We start from the raw sequence: 23,155 nt of genomic DNA on the forward strand, positions 1-23,155 counted from the left end.
GAGATACCTTGCGAGGGGATGGTGTCCTCAGAGCAGGAAGGAGTGGTGGTTTGTGTGCTGTAGCCACTGGAGTACTGCAGGGAGTCCCGGCTACTCTTCTGGTGCTCAAGACTCAGGCCTCGTGTCAGCACCATGGCCAGGTCAGATGCGGCTGGGGAAACCTCCTCCCCATGCTGATGAAGAAACAAAATGGGGTGGGGAGTGAGAGGTGTAATGAGCTGGTCTCAAAGCAAATGGCACCCTGAGCTGTAGGAGATGACACCATGTGTGTGCCTGGGCCAGACCACCTGCACCCAAAGGTCAAAAAACATTAATGGAAAGCAAGTGGAGATGGGGAGATAGGAGAATGATCAAGTTATCTCATTCCCCAAAACTATGTTGGCCGTGAACACAACAACCCTAGTGGGCAAGCAGCTGCTGACATGAGGGTGGTTAGCCTGGATCTCTCCCAGGCTAACATGTGTGCCCCAGTTCCACATGCACCCCATGAGCCCCTCATCATTGCAGCTCTGCTCAAGACAGGATGTGCAAATAATGCCCATTTCTTTTGTGTGTACTGGGGGGGGGCTGAAGTGAGGGGGCTTTGTGGGGCAGAGGCAAGGTGGAAGTAGGAGGAAAGTGGCGCCTAAAGGCAGTGGCCAGCCCTCCCTCCCTCCCATGGCTATTCCCCAGTGACTCACATACAGCAGCTGGTGAGAGTAGGCATCATGTCTGCCAGGGTCACTCAAGCAGGTCCCTCATCCAACATATGAAGTATAAGCAACAGACATGCATCATTCAATTCCTCCAGGGCCCCACAGCCCCATCAGGGCAAAGGGCTACATAGGAAGCTGCTGGCATGCGATGGCATGCTGGGGGTGGCAATTTTTCACGATTCATATGAGCAAAACCCATCAACTGCAAAACACTTCTCTGAGAGAACTTCCTCTGCTACCCTGAAATTCCCTTCTGCACTCAGCTCAAGGTTGCCAGTTGCTATTTGGGTAAATCTCCTTCTGGAACAAGATATACAGAGGAGGCCTGGGTCTTCTCCTCCAAGGAGTTGACTCCTAGCTAAGGTCTGGGACACGTAAGTGCTCCATCACCTGGGTACCAAACCTATTCCAAGTTCCTGTCCCCCCGGTCTCCCATTTTGACACTGAAGCTGGCTATACCTTGGCAGCAATGGAGGCCGGGGACATGCGGGGCCTGGAGCCTTCCTCCAAGCTGATTCCTGGGTATACCAGGCTGGTGGAGCCCAGCTCAGCTTCACGGAGATGCTCTACGCGGTCCTTCCTTCGCTGCAGTGTGCTTGCCACCGGCTGTTCATAGAGGCTAGCCTTGGACCAATCCTGCAAAATCCAAGAGGAGATGGGTAGGACGGCACAGCTGGGGCCCCAACACCGGGCACAGCAGTGCAAAGTCAGGTGGGTATGGAATAGGGCAGAAATGGGAGATGAGACTGGATGGAGAGGGATTGGGCAAGGGGGTGGGGAGAGAGGAATTGGCAAAAGGGCCACCCCAGGGCAAAGAGCAGGGGTTGTGTCAATCACAAAATGGCTCTGCCACCATTTTGCTCTGTTGGGCTGGTGACGGAGAAATCCCCTCTTGGCTTAAAAAGGCTTTCAACAAAGACAGGAAAGGTGGAGGCGCCAGGCCAGGAGGGTGCCTGCTTCCTTTTAAAAGTGTGGGCTGCTTCCCCAAGAGCTTGAAGCAGCTGACAGTCATGGTACCTCCAACAATATGTGTCCCCCCATCCCACTGGAATCCCAATTCTCTCACTCTCCTCAAACACATTTTCTGGAAAAAGTCAGGTGAATGCATCTTCCCTCTTACAGAAAGTGCTATATAAATACTGAGTGTTCAAAACACAGCACATTCAGTTCTGCACGATCCATACAGTGGTCCTGAAAGGCAGACTGCTGTCTAAAAGCACTCAGTGAGCTCATGGCTGATCTGAGAATGGAAGGACTTCCAGGCAGGGGCCGTTCTAAGCCCCCCACCACCACCACTTCACTCACACCAAACCCTATGTTTGTTTATCGGAAGCAGTTCCTGCCCCAACTCAGAGAGATGGCAGCACAGGGACATTGCAAAGACTTGGGGGGGGGGGGCAGGTGGGTCAGCTGAGGGGAAATAGTTCATATTCTGCCATCCCAAAGCTGTCCTGATGCAGGCTTCCTGTGTTCAGGAAGAAGGAAGCAGCACTTCCTGTTTCCAGAGCACTTTGATGTGCTCACAATACCAGTGTGCAAGAGGAAAGAACGACCGCTTCAGACAGCCTGATGGGTTTGATCTGGGGCCACATGGGAGCCTTTGCTACCTGCACCTAAAAATGCTGGGGTGGGAGCCTGGCTGGGTTCAACCATTGAGCATATTAAATGATGCAGAAAAACCCCCAAACAGAACGGAACTTGTGCAGAGCAGAGGCTCTTGCTCCTGAGTGACCTCTGCAGCATCACCTCCGTTGCTTTCCAGAGGGGAATCCCTAGGCTGCTGCTGGAAGATTAGGCTTGGAGCTACATGTTTCCAGAGCCAACAGAGCCACAGAAGGCTCCTGTTCCAGCTCTGGAGCAGCTGACTCCCCTGGTCAAGATCTCGGAAACGGACACACCACAATATACACACCAGGCTAAGGCTTCTTCTGGAGCTTCCTTCAGTCCTGGCCACATGAGCTACATTCAGGGGTTTCCACTGAAACACAGTAAGAAACCACGGTGAAGAGAACCCAGAGCACACGCATGACCGCTGCACACCAGCCAACCTGCAGGGGGTGGGAAGGGGGCGGCCCGTGGCAACCGGCTGGGCAGAGCTGCAGAGGAAGCCAGAATCACACTGGAATCATCAAGCCAGGACCAAAAAAACAACAACCATCAAAAAGCCAAGAGCCAAAAGCCAGCCAACAAGGTGGGACCGGGTACAGAAATGGTGGAGGAAGAAGAGGAGAGGGAGACGGCAACCAGAGGAGCAGGAGGAGGTGTCCATTTCCCCAAAGGTTTGTGACATGCTAAAGCCCTGCAGTGCATCAGCCACTGGGTGGGGTGCATATCCCTGGATCCTGGGTGTGTGATGGGTGGGTGGGTGGGTGGGAAGGATGTTGCCGATTTGCGCGTCACCTTCCGGCCGCCTGACCATGCCCCGGGGGCAGAGCTACAACTGACCGAGGTCGGGGAGTTGCATTCGCTAACAGACTGGCAGGTTTCTGAGGCCTCGGACGATGCGGAGCTGGAGGACTTCTGCCATGCCCAAAGTCCAAAGGTCAGCAGGAGCAAAACAGACATATGGGAGAGAAGGGAGAGAAGAGACCTGGTTAAGCAGCTGGTGGAGGGAAAGCAGCAGGCAGAGAGAGAGAGAGAGAGAGAGAGAGAGAGAGAGAGAGAGAGAGAGAGAGAGAGAGGGGGGCGCAGATGCAAGCGCAGGGCAGCCAGCCTTGACACTTAAGAGCCAGGTGTTAGATCACAGCAGGCAGTGCAAGCACCGGAGGAGCTTCACATGGATTTTGCACAGGCACTTCCAGGCCCTCTGCAATAACTCTTCAGCAGGGGAAGCGATGAGGAAGGAGCCGAGGGAAGGAAGGCCTCCTCCCTCTGCAAGGGCAACAGGAAAGGACCAGCTGCAGGAAGCAGAGAGGCAGGAGGGGGAAAGCCTCCTCTCGCCCAGGGTGTGGAAACAAGGCACACAGGAGGCCAGAGGGACGTCCCAAACTTCCTGCACCTTCCTCACAGGTGCACTCGGCAGCTGCCCTCTTCCTGCCCGCAGGCCATTCTGCTTGCAACTCCATGAGACACTTTACAAAAACACAACATTATTCACAAATATCTTAACTTGCTTTTCTTGGAGCCACCCTCAGCTCAGGGCATATTGATAAACCCTCGCTCTGCAAGTCTTGGATAAAACCCCTCTGGACCATCTGTTGCAGAAGCCCCAGAGAAAGAGCTGCTGGCTCTTTACACTTAAAAGAAATGGGGACGTGAGAACCTTTGAGTGGCTGTAACCCTCCACGGCTGTGGGATTCAGAAATCCATGCTTTAGTGCCGCCTTCACAGGCCTGGAGCCCTCCAGATACTATGGGCTCTTAATTCGCACTGGAACGGCCACACTGGGGCAGGCATCTTAATAGGCAGCAGGCTGGCAAAAGCTACTTGAGTGGGTGAGGGGGCTTGTTACATTCCCTGCAGCACTAAGCCCCTTCCCCAGTCACAGAGAAGTAAGCCATTATGTGCACCTGGCTATTCAGCTGGAGGGATGAGAGAGATCTTTTTGCCCTTCAAGGGAGGCTCCGAGCTGCTGGTCCCCCAAATCTGAAGCCTTGACACCTATGTAGGAGTTCTTCATCACCCCTGGAGAGTTGAGGCTGTCAGTTCCTGGGGCTCTGCAACCACCAGGTGGCCAAGGAGAGAAGCAGGCTTCTTTTCCTCACAGATTTCTGGGCCTACTCCCAGGCAAAAGAGAGACATGGCTGCCAACAACTCACCTGGAGCCAGCTAAAATGGGGACTGGCACACCCATCCGCTGCACAGCCCATGTAGTGCTGGGAACTTACCCCACCTAAATAGTCAACCAGCCTGGTTTATAAAATGAAGGACTGAGGGCAGATGAATCTGATTAAACTGGAGGGGGTGGGGGATGGTAGCTCATTCAAGGGGTCTGTCCTGTGGCCACCAGTACCCTTGACTTCCCCTAAGAGACTGTGCATGCACAACTGGGTTGGGCCTGCCTGCAGCAGAGTAACAGCAAGAAGAGTGCTGATAGCTGCCATGTTTGCCCAGGGCTTCCCCTTTTCATTCTGTGGCCTTTGGCGGCTGCCCCGCTGAGCTTACCTGACTGGTGAGGTCCGAGGGCATTGGCGAAGGTGGCTTGGAGAACATGGCGTCCTGGGAGATGAAGCCAGAGTCATGCGATGAGACGCTGGACAGGCGGGTGTTGGCATTGACGGGCTGTGCCAGGCTGCGGTAGCGACATATGGAAGTTGGTGAGTATGTTTGAGAACCCGTGAGCCACGGGGGGGGGGGCACCCTGAGCACTGCTAGCGCCGCTAAAGGGTGGCAGGATGAGACGGCATGGCGGGCAGGACGAGGCGCGCAGGAGAGACAAAGCGCCATCATCAAAGCGCATTGATGGGGTAGGAGTGAGAATAGCAGGGGGTGTAAAGGAAGGGAGAGTTTTGTTTTCATTTATTAAAAAAAACAAAAAACCAGTCCAACCCACACAAACTGTGAGGAATTAAGTGGCATTACAGACAGGAAAGGAGCATATTGGGGAAAGTGACACACTTCTCTCCCAGCTAAGAGACTGCAGTGGTGCTGAGGGCCTGACAACGACCACACACACACAAATATAAACACACAATCCCAGGGTGTTTCTGCACTAGGCCCACTGCTCTGGAAGTGCCATGTTCCCCCACTTCTTAGTCCACATGGCATGTCAGTTTCCTGAGGGAGCCCGAGACACAGTGGCAGCATGAGCAGGACACATGTGCCTTAAGCACCTCAGGGCTCCTGTGCCTTTAAACATGTCTCCTTTGCAAGTTCAGGTGACTGACTCCATTGCTTCCTGTTGATCCAAACTAGGGGACTGTTGGTCAACAGAGCTTTGAATTGCTAGTTTCTCTTCCCACAGTGATGGGGAGAGGTTTGCATTAGTTATTTGAACTTGGGATTTTTTAAACAAAATACCACAAAAAGAACTATTAAAAAAAGAAAAGAGTCGCTCAAGAATTATAGCACCTCACTGGCTACCTCCATGGGATCATACGAGTGGCGACAGGCCCATTTAGAGAAAGGCAGGCCATGCTATGCTCCCCTTGGCAGTCATGCCCTTGAGCTTGGAGATTCCTCCAGCTGCGCCAAACACACCTACCTGCACATGCTGGATTTGCGGGACCCAGAGCTGCTGGGAGAGGACGGCGGGGTCTGGTAAGACCAGCTATAATCAGAGCCCTTCAAATCTTTGATCACCTGCAAAATATTCGGCATTAAAAGGTAGCTCCGTGACACTTCTCAGGGTGCAAAACGTTCTTCCAACTGTGTCTCATTTGTCCTCCCAATTAGAGCAGAGTCCAGGGGTTTACTCTACTTTCTCAGAAAAGGAGGAAATGCCACAAGTGGCCACTCAACAATCCCACACAGGCAGGCACACATTCTGACAATGCCCCATTAAGACCACCTTTAGCTGCCTCGAGACCACTGGTCCATCTAACCCTTCAATTCCACCTTATAAGTCTGCACTTCTTTTCTTTGTTTAGTTCTCAAAAGACATATGTTTGCATATAAGGCCCATAAGTCATTACTTGGTTTGGCTAAGCTCCTGTATCCATCACTCTGGGTGTGAAGGAATAATTAGTTTCCATTCTATAAAGGTATTTTGAACCTAGGAAGTATTTTCCAATTCCTTCCTTTCGGATTACCTCCTCCCTGGTTTCAGTTAGAGACTCTGCCACGGCTAGAAGTTTGATGCTGGGCTATCTGGGCACCTGTCACAATTAAATTCTGAAAGCTGGAGCTTGGGCTGGACTAGTTCCATATTTCCCAAAGTGCATGATGCAATAAATTAACTGAGAATTTAATCAAGGGCCTTCTAGGATTTGTTCTGATTTAGTGAAGCTGCTACTGTGTTATCATTATTGTCACTTTTAAATTGTTAATGTTTTATCTTTTGTACTGGAAGCCAGTCTGAGAATTTGACTTGAAGAATCACATACAGATTTGGTATATAAATGCAAATAACATCCACATCCTTTTCTAAAACCTCCCCAGCACTCCATCCTTTTGGCTCTCCCACCTGTTCACTGGCCGATGGCAATTTGTGGGGGTCAGCTGTCAGGACCACCAGGTCGTCAATGATGCCCTGCAGGTGGGTGATCTCTCCCAGCATGGTGATCTCTCCATTCTGCAAAAGAGACAAGAGAGAATCAAGCATTTGCTGTGTTCTGGAGAAAGACAACTCAATATTCCTGCATTGCAGGGGGCTGGACTAGATGGCCCTTGTGGTCCCTTCCGATTCTATGATAAGTATCCTTGCATTACAAATGGACCCTTTGCAAGTGCTGGTTCTGTCTGATGAAGGTTCTGTGGCTTAACTTGGGCAGGGCCCAGCCATATGGTTCCCTAGCCTTGGAGATAGAAGTATGGATTTTTGGATGAAGAGTCAAAGCCTGGGCGATACTACCACAAGCACAGCCCACCTCTGGGGCTGATGGGAGTTGTAGTCCAAAATAACTAGAAGGCACCAGGTTGAGAAAGGCTGATCTAATATGTAGTCATCAAGAACCACATACACGACCTTGAGCTCCTGGGAGGAAAAGATGAGATATAAATGCAATAAATAAATAAATCAACAGCATCTCAAGGGAAGGGCTCGACCAAAGTTTCATTAATTGTTGGCGCACACAGCCTCCTTAACCTTAACTTGGCAAGTCCACCTAAATCCACAATAGGACTGGCTCCCATGCACAGGGCTGAAGCCTTGGAAAGGAATGGATAGATAAAGACAGGATGTAGATTAGCAATATGAATAGGGCAAGTCCTTTTAAAGCATTGCTTCAGGTGGGAGCAGAGGTGTGTGCAGGTGTGACAGACAGTGTTGGGTGCAATCCAACCCTGTTGGCACCCCATAGCTCAGAGTAAATCTAGAAGGAGCCGGAGTTTGTTTTTCTCTGCAAGTTGCCTAAATTTGCATCTATATGCATAAATCACCACATACAAAATTGAGGCACATTTTTCTCCAATGGGCCCGTGCACCAAATATTTTAAGTACCTACCAATACCCAGGATGTATAATGTCACTATGGGAGGGGTGGGGGTGGCTGCTAGAATTTTGTTTGCAAATTAAAATACACTATAAATAAGGGACTTGTTTTCTCAGTTTACTCAACCCTTGAAACAAATGTGGGCAGCTGAATATTGGGTAAGGTAGGCGTGGGGGGCACCTACCACCACAGGTTGCAAATAAGCAATGAAGGTGCAGAACCGCCCTCGCTCCTCAATGAGTGCCTTGCGGACAGCCTGTTTCTCCGTTTCTTCCAAAAGAAGGTACATGTCATTGACATCTTGGAGTGCATTGTCCAGTTGAGGCTGCAGGTCCCCTTTACCTGAAAGAAGGAGAGGGAGACAGAGGCATCACCTCCTCTTCACCCACCAGCCCCCAGGTCCAGCCTCAAAGCTCTGGCCTACTTCTAGAGGTAGCCCCTGAACAGATGAGGTGTCTCAAATCTGTCTATTTCCTGACGATGGTGAAACTGGGTAACCTAAACTGGAGCACTGAGAGGTCATCTAGGTAGGGAAAATGCCAGTCTAGAAACAAGCAAACCTTCCTAGATTTTACTGCTGCAAGTGATGTCTCCTGATATCTTCAGTGACTGGTGGTCTCTGCTGAATAAACACTACCTGGGCATAGAGCAGACTCCAACCTGGTGTCACAGATTTCTGTCAAAAAGCCCGTAGTGTCCTCAATAAACGGCAATTCCTCATCTTCCATTGTTCAGACACGAAATTAAATTCTGTTTAAACCAGTTTGATTATAGCATAATGCACCCGTATCCAGACTTACTGAATAGCTCCCAAGAAGCAAAAGCAACCATTTTGTGAGTCCTCTGACTTGTACTAGAGATGTTTAAAATACTGAAGAGTGTTGTGAAGAAACACACCCAAGTTGGTTTGCCAAGCACTATGAGGGGCTATTTTTTTTGTTCAATTTATAAGCTATTTTTGGAGCCTTTTTGCCTGAAGAGCAGGTTAAATGACTTTTTAAATAAGTAAACACTGGTCTTTGACCCTGTTGTCCAGGATTTGTCATTCTGATGAACTATGATGTTGGCTCTGTTGCTCTCAGTCCCTATTGTTATGATAGAGGGAAGCTCAGTTTCATGCTTGCTTAATTTTTATGGATGTTCACATGTGATAAAATTGATGATTTCAGACAAGTAGCATCATGACTGCATATATTGCAAAGGTCTATAAAAGTGTGAGGGCCACTGTTAATATCTGTAGCTGGCCCTCCAGGAGGCACTGGGCTCCTGGCCCACATCAGCCCTGGTGACATTTCTGTCCATTTCTGCATCCCGAAAGGAGTGATATTGGCCAGATATGTCATATCACTGGTCACTGTGGAAAGCAACAAACTGTATTTATGTCTTTTCTAGGCTGCATGTTGTGCACTGACTGCCTTATACTTTGTATACCGCTTTGGATTTTTAAAATATTCAGCAGCTTACAAGTAATTTAAACCCAATCTATCAATAATAAGTATATTTGTAAACAGGGCTAAGCCAAAACCTTCATTGTTTTTGTTTTTCAGGAACATCTTCTGCATAACTGAAAATGCCCACCATGCTATTTCAATATTGCTTGCAAAAATACTCCCCCCATCTCTTTGTACTGCCCCCCCTGCCTACTCCCTCAACTGACTTCATTTGACTTCACAGATGTCATCATGGAACCAAGCCTTATTTCACCCCATAGTCCCCAACTGCTACCAATTCATGAAGACGTATGAGGCAATAAAGGGAGTGGAGGATGTCACAACTGTCCCCATCTCCACTCCAAGGAGCACCTCGCTCCTCTCCTTAAGCACCTGTGTTGGCTCCCACCAAGGATGCAAGCTCTCCACCCTCTTCACTTCCTATGAAATATTTCTCTTTTTGACCTCTTAGTCTCAAGCAAGTTCTCCTTTACCTCTGCCTTCTTCTCCCTACTCTGCCTTTGCAGCTTTGACTATGCCATTCTACAGCATCTGGAACAGCAGCCTCCTCGCTTTCAATCTGTGAAGTCACCTTTCTACCTTCTGGCCCATCGTGACCTCTGCAAAGCACAATTGCTCCACCATTCCTGCTCCTCCTGTTACCACTCCCTCCACCTCCATGATTCACACAAGTCCTTTGCCAAGCCTCTACTCTCTAGACTGGGAGAGGAGCCATAGTACTGCTAGCAATAACTAGATGTTACATGAGATGTAGGTTGTCCTTCTCATATAGGGTTGCAGGGAGAAGAAAGCCCCATTGGCCCACGCAAGTCTGAAGGGGTCATGGTCAAAGCAGTGGGAGGCCTTCTCGTACTATGCAGCATTTTCATTTTCTGGGTGTAGCAGCAAAATTGGGCCAAAACAACAAGTGGCCCATGTTGGCTTCTGGCTCTTCAACTCTCCAAAGGTGGGCAGGTGTGTCTAAATCCATCCTTTTCTGCTTCTTTGAATTCACCCCACAGGCTTTTTCCAATTGCCCAATGGCAAGAGGAGTCTCAGCAGTGGATCTGTGTATCACTAGCCAGATACAAAGCACAGTGGTCCTTTGGCACTCCTAGAGTCATGGAGAGGGCTGCCCTGCTCCCATGATCCACCTTGCCTTTCCTTCCTCCATCCCAGTTTGTGCTGGATTCATCACTCTCTCCTTCCCACACAAACCCATTCACAATTCCAACACTGTAATTCAAAAGCAGAAGTTCAAATTCATTCCAAGTTCAGACCGTAGTGTCACAGCGGTGCTGAAATTTGTGTGACTCAGTTCCTTGGAAGGCTGCACTGTGAGCAATCTGGGGTGGAGTGGATGGGTATTGCTACTCATACAAATACTCAAGGACACACAAAGGGAGACACAGACACATGGACTTCAAAAGCTCGTCGGAAGCACAGACACCAAGAAAGTCCTTAGGATCAAGGCTCCCCTGGAGCTGTCCATGCTCACAACCACCCACTGATCACAAGCTATGCAAAACAGAGGTGCCAGCAAGCAATTCACAATGTGTGCAGAACCAACCATGAAATGCTTGGCTTGATGGACAGCAATGAAGACCACCCTTGTGCAACCGCAGCCCTGCTGTCACTCAGATATGTTGCCTCCTCCCACCACCACCACCACCAGCCCACATGCAAAGAAGGTAAAGCAAGATGACGGAGCAGCCAGGCGGGTGGAAAACCAGTGTGGGGAGGAACGGGGAAGACTGGAAGAATGGCTGATTGCTGAGAAAAAGTCAAGAAACAGCCAAGCTGTTGAGGCAGTGGGCCCCAGGATATTGGAGGGCTAAGGCTGAGATCCTGATGCTTGGGCTTGGCAGCCAAAAGACCCAGGGAAAAGGAGCTATAAAGTTGAGGGGGACCTGCGAGACCTATATAACGCTTGCTGAATTTAATAATGCTTGGGGAAAGCCAGAACTGGCCTTTTGAAAATGGAAGCCAAGGCACCAACCCACCCTTCTGATGAGCTGTTGCTGAAGGGTGCATTCCCTGTCCAATTCCACTTTTTAAAGTGGCTCTTCCCCCATCCCTAATCTCAAGGCTGTCACTCTCTGGGGTGGATCTGGGCCCAAGGTGGGTGGATCTCAGCATTTGCCCCAGAGCCATTCTGGAGCGGTGCAGCAGAGCCAGAGAAAGAGGAGTGTCCAGATGGGAATAATGAGGCCCTGTGGTGATGCTGATAAGGCCTGAAATGAAAGCCAACTTAAAAAGCGCCCACTGACTATGTCTTGTTGCTTATGCCTTTGTGGTTCACGAGGGTGAGGATGCTAAGAGGGATCATAGGGATGCTCTTGTGAGTGTCTCACAGCACAAGACAAGAAGGCCTCCTCTTTGCTTTGGCCTAAGGGGGAAGGAATGGTTATTCCAAGCTGCACCAATCATTTTAACCAGGCCTTTGGTCCCCAACTGAAAGCACCTGGGGCCCTTAAGTGCCCAGACAAAATGGTGGCACTCTGCTGCAGGTGGAAAATGTGGTCTTCCTCTGAAGGAGACCTAGCCATCTTCCAGAACAGCCTTCCCTGAAGCCGGTTAAGCCATCCCATAAGCCAGTGGTATCCAAACTTTTTAAAAAGAGGGCCAGATTTGATGAAGTGAAGGGCCATGGGGGCTGACCAAAGGGCCAAACAATGTTGTTGGCCTTTTTTTAGGATTGAAGTTGTTGAAGTTTTTTTTAGGCTTTTACCCCAGGAAATAAACTGCCACAGGGGCTGGATTAAACCGACCGGCGAGCCACATTAGGCCCCCGAAATGGACTTTGGACATGCCTGCCATAAGCAATACCAAGGAGGATTTCCTCCAGAGAAGGCTGAGGCTGATGGGAGTTGTGGTCCAAAACACCAGGTTGGAGAAGATGGCCCCAGAGTGAGAGACTGAGCCAGTCTGGATCTGTGAGAATTCAAGCTGTTTTTCCATTGTGTGTTCAACTGATGAAACCAAAGTGTATGTGCTTGGAATGTGCCCTTTGATTTCCCCCTTTTCAAAGTGGCAGTAGGGCATATGAAGCAGCCTTGCACTGAGGCAGACCCCTGCCCAGAGGAGTGGCACTGCAGGGTCTCAGGCAGGTGGAGAGGGTAGGACTCCTTCTTCCTCCTTCACATTGCTTGCTGCTACCCAATTCTTTAAACTGGGATTGAACCCAATACATCAGGCACAGGCAAACTCGACCCTCCAGATGTTTTGAGACTGCAATTCTCATCATCCCTGACCACTGGTCCTGTTAGCTAGGGATGGTGGGAGTTGTAGTCCCAAAACATCTGGAGGGCTGAGTTTGCCTATGCCTGCAATACATTCTGTAAAATAACCCAGTTTTTTGCAGCCCCAGGAAGGTGGGGCCTGAATGCAACTCTTCCAAATCATACTAAGGGTTTTCATGTATGCTAGAGCACTGTCTTTAGAAATCAGCTTCACAACAACCTTGTAAGGGAGCTTAGGCTGAAAGGTAGGGACTTTCCAAGGCCAGGAAAGGCCCAAGGTTGGAATGGTCAAACTATAGATAAATAAACCCAGCACACACCACATATTTCAACCTAAAAGGTCTCGTAAGCCTCAGCCAGCAAGGCCAAGGGTTGGGGGTAGGAGTTCTACTCCACCAACATGTGGGAGGCACCAGGTAAGTGGGGAGTGTGTGGGGGGGGGGGGAGATTACTCTAAACAGAGGCAAGGCAAGAGCCCCATGGATTTTGGCATCTCAGGTGCTTAGCTAGTTTGTGGATGGGCTAGTCTGGGGGTTGGCGTAGTAGGGGAGGCGCACACCCATTTCCCATGGAGTCTTGAATGCCAGCAGGCCAAAATAAGATGGCTTTGGAACAATCTCCCAAGTCTCCAATTTGGCCTGAGGTAAGCTGCTCTTCTTCAGCCTCAGCCTGGCCACCTGCAACATGGGGGGCAGTGATGCTGGCCTGCCTTACAGGGTCATTGCAAGGTTCACTGAGAATAATGAAGCAACTTTGAACTTAGCATTTCTGTTCTTGCCATGTGGTCTGTCAGCACCTTACACCTCAGGTTCCTGCGTTCATCACAGAGCAAGGACCACCTCCTCTCTGCCTCCAGCAAAGCTGGGCTGAGCCTCAGTCGGCCCCATCAGCTTAAGCTGCTCCCAACCCTCAATGCACCACTTGCGTCAGCATGGCCTCTGGAGGTTTCATTTCATTTCAAGCCCAACTGAAACAGAGTGGAGGGAGGGAGGGAAGGATTACAGGTAGTGAAGCCAAGAGCGTGGAGGAAGGGTGAGGGATGCCTGGATGAAGCTGAGATGGCAACATTTGACTTACCAAGTAGCTCTACAGGAAGGATGTGGAAAGAAGGGAAGAGAAAAGAGAGAGGGAGGAAGAGAGAAAGAAGAATGTGTGAAAGACAGGCTGATGTATAGAGCCATCTTCTTACCCGGAACAGGACCCCACAGAACCACCACCCAACTCAGCCACATCACCAGGTACACAACTGCCCTCCTGCCATAAAATGACAGCAGGGGACAGCTGCATCTGGTCAGGTCTTCTCCACTGGCACAAGGAGCAAAAGTGGGAGCCACAGGACTCTGGTAACTTCCCCCAGGTGGGGGGCAATGGCAGGTCCAGGGGTGGGGTAGGGATTCCCCAAGGCAGAATGCAAATGCCCCAGACCCAAGCCAAATGCCCCAGGTCCCCAATCCACCTTGCATGGAGCAGCCAAACAGGAGGAGGAAGGCACAGAGACATTTGCACCCTGCACCTTGTCTTCCCAAGGAGTCATTGGTGGCCACATGCACACGCAACATCTGGTTTGGCCTCAGAGGGTCTGCTGCAGGAGCCAGGAAGACCCCTCTCAATACCTAGAAGGACTGAGAATGGTATGAGACGCCACACTGAGAACACCAACACAGTTCTCTTCCCATGACAGAGTGTGTGCATAAAGGGGAGGGAGAGGCACTTTGATAGGCAATTATCCCCAAGCCCCCCCCCCCTTTGCCCTCAGCACCAGCATACACACATGGTAACTTCAAGGAGCAACAACCTGGATCAACACACTGGCCTGATTTTAGGGCAATAAGAACTTAGCAAGGCTCTGAAAGCAACCCTCCCCTGGCAATCACGTGTTGACAAGATGGGAGGGCAAACCAAAAGTGCAGAAACTTAAAGCACCGGCTGTACAATGCCCCCTGCAGAAACTGCCACTCTCATCCAGACCCATTCAGACACACAAGCGAACCAGAGGCAGGCAAGCTTCCTTCTCCCCTAGGAATCTGCTACCACAACTCTGAAGACAGCTGGGCCTTCTTTCTCCTTGGGGGTTAAAATGCCTCACAGCTTTGAAGAGGATCGATAGCTGAGAGGCATGTGTTTTCTTCTGCACTTAAAACAAATAAATCCAAGATTCCTGAACTGAGCAAAGGTGAATGCTGTGAGCCTAATCAGCAGACCTCTCACTCGGCCATCTCCTCCGGTTTCTGAGGCCTCAGCCAGCATTGCCCACCCACACTGTCAAGCCACAGGGGCCAGAAACTTGCTTTAACACCCCCCCCCAATAAATTCAGGAAGCTGAATTCAAGACTTCATTCCCTTTTCTGTCACTGCCTAACACAAAGCTCTGTCTCACCTGCCAAGCAAACAACCCACAAAGGGATTTGGAGAGCCTCTGGGCCCCAGGACATTATGCCGCAAGGAGGCCTCCACCCTAGTTTAACCAGGATCTTACACTGCAATGCATTTAACTGAAGAATTAAACCAAGGTCCTTGCTCCATCCATGCCATTACCTGTGCAGGGAAGCGTTCACTGCTAAGGCAGAAGCAATTTAGTTTATCCAAGGGCAGCCCAGCAAATCCAGCCCCCCTCTTCAATCAGGGGTTGGAGGCCAACATCACTAGCCAAACTGAGCTGCCCTTTGGCCAGAAACACCCTGGCAGATCTTACCTTTGCGGGCTTTCTTCTGAAGCTTCAGTGTGTCAGAGGACTTCTTCTTTATCTCATGGCGGGCTCGTTTGTATTCTAAGGAGACAGGAATCGGGAAACACGAGGCCTGATTCCAAGTGACCAGAAGGCAAACAGCTTGGCGGGTGGACCCCGAGGTCCCCCACATGGCGTGAGCAGACAAGGGAGGCCACTGCTCTCTATGGGGCCCAGACTCAACTCCTGGCTTTCATCTCCTCCCACCCTAAGCCCCACAGTCACATCCTTGCCACTGCTTTCCTCTGAGCATCAGACACTGCCTCACAGGCTATGGGGCAGCCAGGGTGCCTCCTGCCCTTTTACCTTTCGCGTGATCTTTGTCAAGCTGGTTAGCAGTCTTCTTCCAGTCCTCTATCCGATCCTGCAGGGGGTTAATCAGGCTCTCCATCAGGGCGCTGCAGGAGGGGGGAAGGCACCCAGAGAGAGGTGGGTTAGAAGGGCCAAGGGATGTGGAGAAGAGTTTTGCAACGAAATCCCCATAAATGTGCTGTGATCCAAATGGCTCAATAACTCATTCTCTGGACTAGAGTATGCAAGTGGCTCGAGTTTCTAAAACCCTGAGCCTCCTTCTGCATGTCTTGCCTATTTCAGCACCTCCCCAATCCCGTTTTCAAGGCCACTGAGCCTCTCCCTCTTCTTCGGAAAGGGAGCCTGGGGCTGGCCCACACACATGACAAACACGCGAGTCTAACGAAAGGCACTTACTTGGTAAACTGCCTCAGCTTGGTCTCAATACTGCGGTGCCGCATACACATCCGGGTTAGTGCGGAGCCGATGTCCCTCGTGGCTCCTGAGGTGAAAAACCAGCCCTCATGTTAATGGAGAACAGTCAAGAGGTACTGCAGAAAAATTCAAGTGCGGAATTTCTTTTCTTTCCTTCTCTCTTGTTCAGTCAGAGAGAAAGAAAATGGAGAGGCAAGGAATTGAGATGTCAGCACAGGCTGAAGGAATGCCTGACATTGGGGCTGGGTGAGGGAGTGAGATCACATGGGCTGAGAAACCGAGTTGCCTAAGAGTCTGAGGAAGGAGCACCTTGTTTCAGAAGTAGCAAAGCAGAGCTATCAGGGCTCTCTCCTGAATTTCCTCCTGAGGGGGCATACAGAAAGGCATCATATGTTACTCTCACAAGAGCCCTGCAAGCTGTTTCTTCAGCCTCTACTTAAGACTCAGTTTCTCCTCTCTGGACATCCCTGCTCTGCCGCCACCTTCTCTGAGGGAAAATGGATCTCCTGAACACTGTCCCAGATCTGGCTTTCTCTCCAGTCTCCTCAGAAGCCCCCTATTATCTCCAGGCATTACATGGTACTGAAGTCAGAATAATAGAAGCTCTTATGAAACATTACTTTGGGGCAACATCTTCCCCTTCAGGATTTCACAGGTGAAAATGGACTCTCCAGTGGGCTTGTAACACTCCCCTCACCCAATTCATCTCACAAACACTTCTTCCCCTTGCCAAAGGTTGTTCCAGGATTCCACTCATGCTAGAGTGACTCACTTGGCAATAGCCTATCTTACACAAATTTGTAAAATGTCCACAAGAGTTTCCATTAAAAAGAAAGGGTTTTTTCCTCTTACACAGTGGAGCTAGAGGCTGTGTTTGCAACTTAAAGAGCATCAGAAGGATCCTTCCAAACTGGGAGATTAGGAAACAAATGCATTTTGATGTTAAGAAGGTGTGTGGAGGGGAATGCATTTGGGGCACACCCCCTAACTTCACCCATAAATACACCGAGATGAGGTCTGAGCTGCATTGTAATGTGGCAACCTTTCTGCAAATGGGGTTGATTAGTCCAGCCCCTTTGATAATTTTGGTTGCTCCTTTCTGCCTTTCCCTCCCAGCTCTAGAATATCCTTTGAGTTAAAGGCTATCACTATCAAAGGCTAACAATTGGCTCCAAGTCTAGATTGAGGGCCCTGCCTGATGGAGAACAGAGCAATTCAGATTTTGTCCATTGGGGGTAGCAATAACCACACTGACACTGACCTCTCTCTCTCTCTCTCTCTCTCTGAGCCTTGAACATGAGGATATGAATGGATGGAACAGTCTTTCATAGGAACTGCCCATCAAACTGCATCCCTCACAAAGCATGGATTATGGGGCATTCTGCTGCTTGAGGGAGAGAAAAATGCCCACATACACTAATTCACATGGGAGTCCAATCCAATGAGAAGTTATCTAGTGCAAGCCTCATTAAAATTACCATGAACATGCATTTTTAGGGGCCTTTACGCAAGATGAGATGGCACCCTGTGGGTCGCAGCTAAATGCCCTTGATAGTGCCAGAAACTAACAGCCAGAGGTGATTTCTGTCTCTTTCTGCTCATTTCCATTTCAGCTTGCTCCTGGTCACACGTGCTGTAATTGCTATGAGTGCTCCAGTTGGAGAACAGCCTCTACTAAGGTGTCATTGACCTTAAAGAAGCACGAACTCAGGACAAAAGGGAGAAACCAGCTAAGAGGAAGGCAGCTTTGACAAATCCTCACCATGATCAACTCCCACCCAGAAACCTACGTCCCCACTATGGAAGGACGTGTGGATCCAGAATTGGCCTCCACAGCCACTTACGGACTCACTTCCAAGACCGTGGTCATGGAAGACAATCTTACTTGGCTATGAGTGATCGCCAAAGAAGAAGAATTGCTGCTCTAGAGGTGCCTTCTCCAATCTGTTGCTCCCCATATGCTTTGGACTACAATACCTGTGCTGACTGGAGCTGTTGGGAGTTACTTCCCAAAACATGAATGGCACCAACTTGGCAAAGGTGGCTCCAGGATCTAGACTACCTTCTGTTTTCCTTGAGATATACATAAAAAGTGCCCCCGAAGGATGTGTCTTCCTCTCAATCCTTCCTTTTAAGCACTTCCTAGGAAGAACACATTGCGTACTCCCACAACACCGAAGCAGAATGATTGTGAAAGATTAATGAGGCAAAGGCACGCAATTGTGCAAGGAAAGACGAATGCACAGAAATCACACATCAGAGGAACCCGGTGTCACCTGGGAATGGCAGATCCACTCCTCAAAGGTACTGGGAGGGAGGAAGTTAAGAGTGGATGCAACAGACCATGATCAACTCAGCTGGCATGATGAATCCAGGTTAATGAGGGATCTGCACGCACACCAGTATGCAGCACTGCGTGAGCTGCAGAGAGAAATTTGCCCCTCTTCAAAGCAGGATATAAGGCATTGCAAAACAGTTCACCTTCTGCTGGCCAGCCTGAGCTGGCCAGGAAGTGGCAAAAGTTGCAGGGAGTCTCCAAGACACAGCCTTCAGGAAAGGATCTTTCGAGGCTGCCCCAGAGCACTTGACATGCATTCTCTAACCCTACTCCTTAAAACAGCCCTTTAAAGCAGGCCAGCCACCATACTGTTTGGAAAGACATCTTTCATCCAGCTCTGCGTGAGGCACCTGATGCTCATTCAGTCCATGAGTTGGCCTGACCTGTCAGCTATCACTGGGGGGGGGGAATGGGACGAGCTGCAAAGTTTTTAATCAAACAGAGATCAATCCATTTCAAACTTTTGATCAAAAAGGTGCTCTTAAAGGTAGGGTACCTGTGAGGGCCAGGCGTCCTACCAGTGACCCAGTTCCTTTTACTAGTCTTGGATTACTAGGCAATGATTTGCCAAGTGGCCTTGCTCAATGCTAGGCACGATCACTGCGCTTTAGTCATCTCTCTCGTACATTCCAAGAGCCCAAGACCATTTCCTTCTTGACCTCAGATGAGGCCAGCTAATTCTCCGCAAGTCTGCTTGTGCTTATGGTTCTGGTCCTGCAGTCTGTTGAGCCTGACCTTCCAGAGCAACACTCTTTAGTGTTGGGGCATCAGAAGGTGACATTGTTGTGATTGACCCTCTGTTGCTTTTTGGAATTTGCTCCCAACCATGGAGGATGGAAAGACACCAGCACTAGCTCCATAACAGTGGTGCACTTCACACACCCCTTCTTACTGGGGGTGGGGGGTCATCCTGGCTCCAGAGCCACCGCTGTGCAGCTGCAGCAATAGACAGAGGAGGATGACTCACTTCCTTTGCTTGTTTCCTTAGCTTGCTGAACGGGGCTTCTGCTGCAGATCACAGCCATTGACAGGGAGAAATCATTTCCTCCTGTTCCCCCTTTCCTGGTTCTGACCAGGAGTGCTGCTTCCTCTTAGAGTTGCCAAGACATTTTGCCCCCAGCCCCCAACCCTATGGCTGTAATCACCTGACACAAAATACATCCTTAGCATCTCTTTCAGAAAAAAAAAATCCCAGCATTTTCTGCAAACGTTGAGCTCTTGTGGTCCACATTCTGAATCGCACTTGGCAACTTCACTAGCAACAACCCCCCCCCCCCCGAGCAATGTCCACACATGTGCAATCAGAGCAACCCCCCAGCTTCCCTTGTCCTCTTCCATCACCCCACTAACAACTTAGTGGATAAAACTGTGAACTCCCAGAGGTCCTTCTGTCTCTTTTCAGAGACCGCCTGGGGAATTTTGTTGCCATAAACACAAAAGTTAAAATGACGCAGCACCTCCCACTCATCCACCCATCAACCTTCTTGGACAACAGCGAAACATTAAAGAGGAAAGACAGACAAGAAAATTTAAAATGGGGTGGGGGAGGGGAGTCAATGCATTCAAAAGTTGTCAGTGTCAAGATGGGAGGGCCGGGCCAAGTTGATTTTTTCCCCTTTCCTTCAGTTACTGAGCTCAAATTTGGCTACTTACTGGTGCTGGAAGCTTGGAGCTTCAGTAGCTGTGGTGTGTTTCTGAGACCATTTAGTGCACTGGTGCTGACATGTAAAGCCTTGCTCTGTTAAGAAGCTGGTACCTGAAGAACTGCCTGCTCCCTTCCCACATCCCTTGGTGAGAAGGTGCCTCCCCTGCCTGTGATTGTTTTGCACTTCAGTGTTTTCGTCTGCCTTTGAATTGTGAGCTGAATAATATTGTGATCACTTCAAGCTCCGGGACACCTTATGTTTGCAATTATTTATACCTTGCCTTTCCAAGGGAGCTTATACACATCTGTTAAAATAGCACTGAGGACAAAATATGAACTAAAACAGGCTAAACTGCAACAAGCAAATAGCTTCATTTCCTTCATTTGTGCACCCCAGAGTGGTTGACATAATAAAAGCCATAAAACACAGTCATAAGCAAATGAGCCCACAAACGCAACTAAAAGCAAAACATAATCAGCACTAATAACCAGTTATAGCCAAAAACCTGTCCTTAATGGTGTCCCACTAGCATAATAGGGCAGCTTTCACTTGGCCCTGAAGGAGAAAAAACTGGGCAGTGCATGATCCCCCACTGCAGCAAAGGTCCTATCGCTACCCTGCAATGGGAGTGGAGTGTGTGTGTGTGTGTGTGTGTGTGTGTGTGTGTGTTACCGAGAGCTTAGCAACTCCATATACAGGCAAGTTCATATGGGAGTTGTCCAGCCCTGTCTCCAAATATGTTAGAGAGCACCAAGTTGGGGAACGCTAGGATAGACAGCCCTTCAAAAGCCATGATTCCAAGCCACTTGGGACATTATAGGTAGAAAACAATCAAACAACATGAGCTGAGCCTGGTAGAGAACTGGAGAAGCCAGTGAACGTCTTTCAACCACTGGTCAAATATTATCAGCACAGCAGATAGTTGTCCATATGCATGTCTACCACACTTTGAATCTACTGCACTGAAGTTTCTCAACACTTTTTATTGGCAGCCCCACATATAACATTGCCCTAGATATTACTAAGGCATGAGAAAATGTGGCAAAATTATTATTTTTCCAGACAAGCCCACAGTGCTAGTAAAAGTCACTCTTGAGCCACAGACTACTTTATTGCATTGTTGACCGTTTTAACTCTGCATGTAAATTTCCTTGGCAAATTTCCTGCCACATCGAAGCATTAGACAGCTTTAGAATACCAAGATGACGCAGGCTTGTGGGCACAATGGCTTCCTTCCCATGGACTAGCTGCTTGTTTACTCCAGGAAACTTGGGGCAATGAAGCCAGCCTTGATTAAGGACAGCCAAGTGGTACAAGCACATGCACCAGGCGTTCAAGCACATGAAATTAAGAGTCTCTGAAACAGGGAACCTGTAAAGGGAGCTGGACATCCAACAGAGACAACCATGACTTCCCCAACCATCAAATTATGGTGAACCAAGGACCCACAAGCAAATATCCTGGACATATCTGCTGCCTTTAGAATCAAAAAAGCTGTCGCCATTGAAGTGTTTTCACGAGCGGCCTAACACAGTGAGCAGGGCAAGGCATTGTGAGTTAAAGAGCAAACGCTACAAGAAAAGGGGTGTATTTAAAATTGTTTCACCTTCTATTTTCTCTCTAGATATTTGTACAGAACATAAGTCTACCACCTGAGACATCCCTGCCTCCGCTTTGATCTTCCTACAGAGGAAAGAACCACAACTGCACACTTTGCACATCATCAAAGTCTTCCCTCTCAGCTGTTCTCTGCTGAACAGCCGGACAGAAGGAAACCCAAAGAGAAGGATGATATCTAGCTGCCAACAGGCTCTGGGTGATTACCTATCATGTCCCCCTCTATATAATTCGGTTCCTTTTAGTTTCATGCCATAACCAAGACGTCTAACCTCCAGAGGCAGAAACTGCCCACCCACACAAAATACCTGGATGGTGAAAAATTGGATTCAGCCATTCTTTCAGTAAACAGCTATGGGTGAATTGGCAGTTCTAGTCTGCAGGAAAAAGTGAGAGTATGGAACTGGGTGATGTCTTAGGCATGTGGTTCAAGCATAGAAGCCAGCCATGTTCCCAAGATAGATGCAGATGCATCAGATGGGACATTCACTATGGTCTGAGTCAGCAGTGCAGCCCACAGGCTAGGCAGGCAACAAGGATGTCAAAAAGAATTACAGAGCAAAGCAACTCTCATTCACAGCCTGAGACTCACATATAGAAAGCTGGGGGTGGGGGTGGGGTAAGGAATAGTTGTATATGCTCATATGCTAATAACATGCTAATATTTAATTTGCTGGAAGCTGCTCAGATGACAGAATATAAATTATAATTATAATTACTACTACTACTATTGAGAAGCATGCAACTGTTTCCCACTTGTGATCTGAAATGGCGCAGATGAAAAGTATTACCACCTCATTTTCCATTTGCATGATCTATGCCTCAGTCTCCCCTCTCGTGGAATTCTCCAAAGGGCCACACACTGCAAGCTACCAGGCAGCCCAGAAGCCCCTCCTCCTAAAGGACTCCCTTTCCTCTCCCCTGACCTCCTTTCCAAATCACAGCCGTGGCTGAATTTTCTATTACCTGTGGCTCCCTCCTTTAGTAATCACCCTGCACATCTGTCCACTAAGGCTTCCCTTAATTCCCTAGACCTAAAGAACAGGGAATTCTGTAGACTTGGGGGAGGTGGCAGGCTGGGCTAAGCCAGGCATGGACCTGTTCATTAAACATGTGTTGCTCACTGGTTTGGAAGAGGGGGGTTACTTCAAAAACTAAAAGTAAGCACACAAGGGTAGGTAGGTTTGAACCTTGCTCCCTTTCCCTACTTCTTTAAGACATTTCCCACATGCCATGTGGTCCGTTTTGCGTTAAAAGGGAAACTCCCTCTCATGATTTATAACCAAACCGATGAGCATGTGTTTGCTAGGAATACACTCCTGGCCTGGCACGGGTCACTGGCGTCGCCACATCTTCCCAAAACATCATATCAGCAGCAAACGCAAATCTCTACATGGGTTTGAGTAGTAGGTGCAGAAAGCCTATGCAAGTAAATATGGAGGTCTACCCTTGTTTCCTCATCACAGCCCTTCCCTAGATGTTTATAGATAACAAGCTGTGGCTTCTTGTCTAAAAGCCGGAGTGAACCAGCCATAATAGAATGTCAGGAAACCGCTCCATAGCCCTTCTGCCCTCATACAAAGAGTCACGTTCAAAGGAAGAACCCTTCCCACACCAAACTTTTCCTGAAAAAAGGAAATAAATAGGTTCATAAGAATGTATAAAGAGCCTGCTGGGTCAGGCCAATGACCCATCTTGTTCTTTC

General features: G+C 49.2%; 1 protein-coding gene across 6 annotated transcripts in view; it reads right to left on the reverse strand.

Moving 5' to 3' along the window:
• Nucleotides 1-23,155, reverse strand: part of MTSS2 (MTSS I-BAR domain containing 2) — a 58,665-nt gene that overhangs the window by 4,807 nt on the left and 30,703 nt on the right. The window contains exons 4-15 of one of the 6 annotated variants that reach the window (XM_083749899.1): nt 15,832-15,916; nt 15,430-15,521; nt 15,091-15,165; nt 13,476-13,484; nt 7,911-8,068; nt 6,760-6,867; nt 5,839-5,936; nt 4,800-4,926; nt 3,141-3,215; nt 2,608-2,673; nt 1,155-1,331; nt 8-173 (exon numbers count right to left, since the gene is read on the reverse strand). In XM_083749899.1, coding sequence (XP_083606025.1) covers nt 8-173; nt 1,155-1,331; nt 2,608-2,673; nt 3,141-3,215; nt 4,800-4,926; nt 5,839-5,936; nt 6,760-6,867; nt 7,911-8,068; nt 13,476-13,484; nt 15,091-15,165; nt 15,430-15,521; nt 15,832-15,916 — 1,236 coding nt within the window. The remainder of the gene's footprint in view (nt 1-7; nt 174-1,154; nt 1,332-2,607; nt 2,674-3,140; nt 3,216-4,799; nt 4,927-5,838; nt 5,937-6,759; nt 6,868-7,910; nt 8,069-13,475; nt 13,485-15,090; nt 15,166-15,429; nt 15,522-15,831; nt 15,917-23,155) is intronic. The other 5 variants (XM_083749900.1, XM_083749903.1, XM_083749901.1 and 2 more) reach the window with 5 other exon arrangements.

This window comes from Podarcis gaigeae (assembly GCF_964106915.1).
Source record: "Podarcis gaigeae genome assembly, chromosome: 8".
Taxonomy (NCBI): domain Eukaryota; kingdom Metazoa; phylum Chordata; class Lepidosauria; order Squamata; family Lacertidae; genus Podarcis; species Podarcis gaigeae.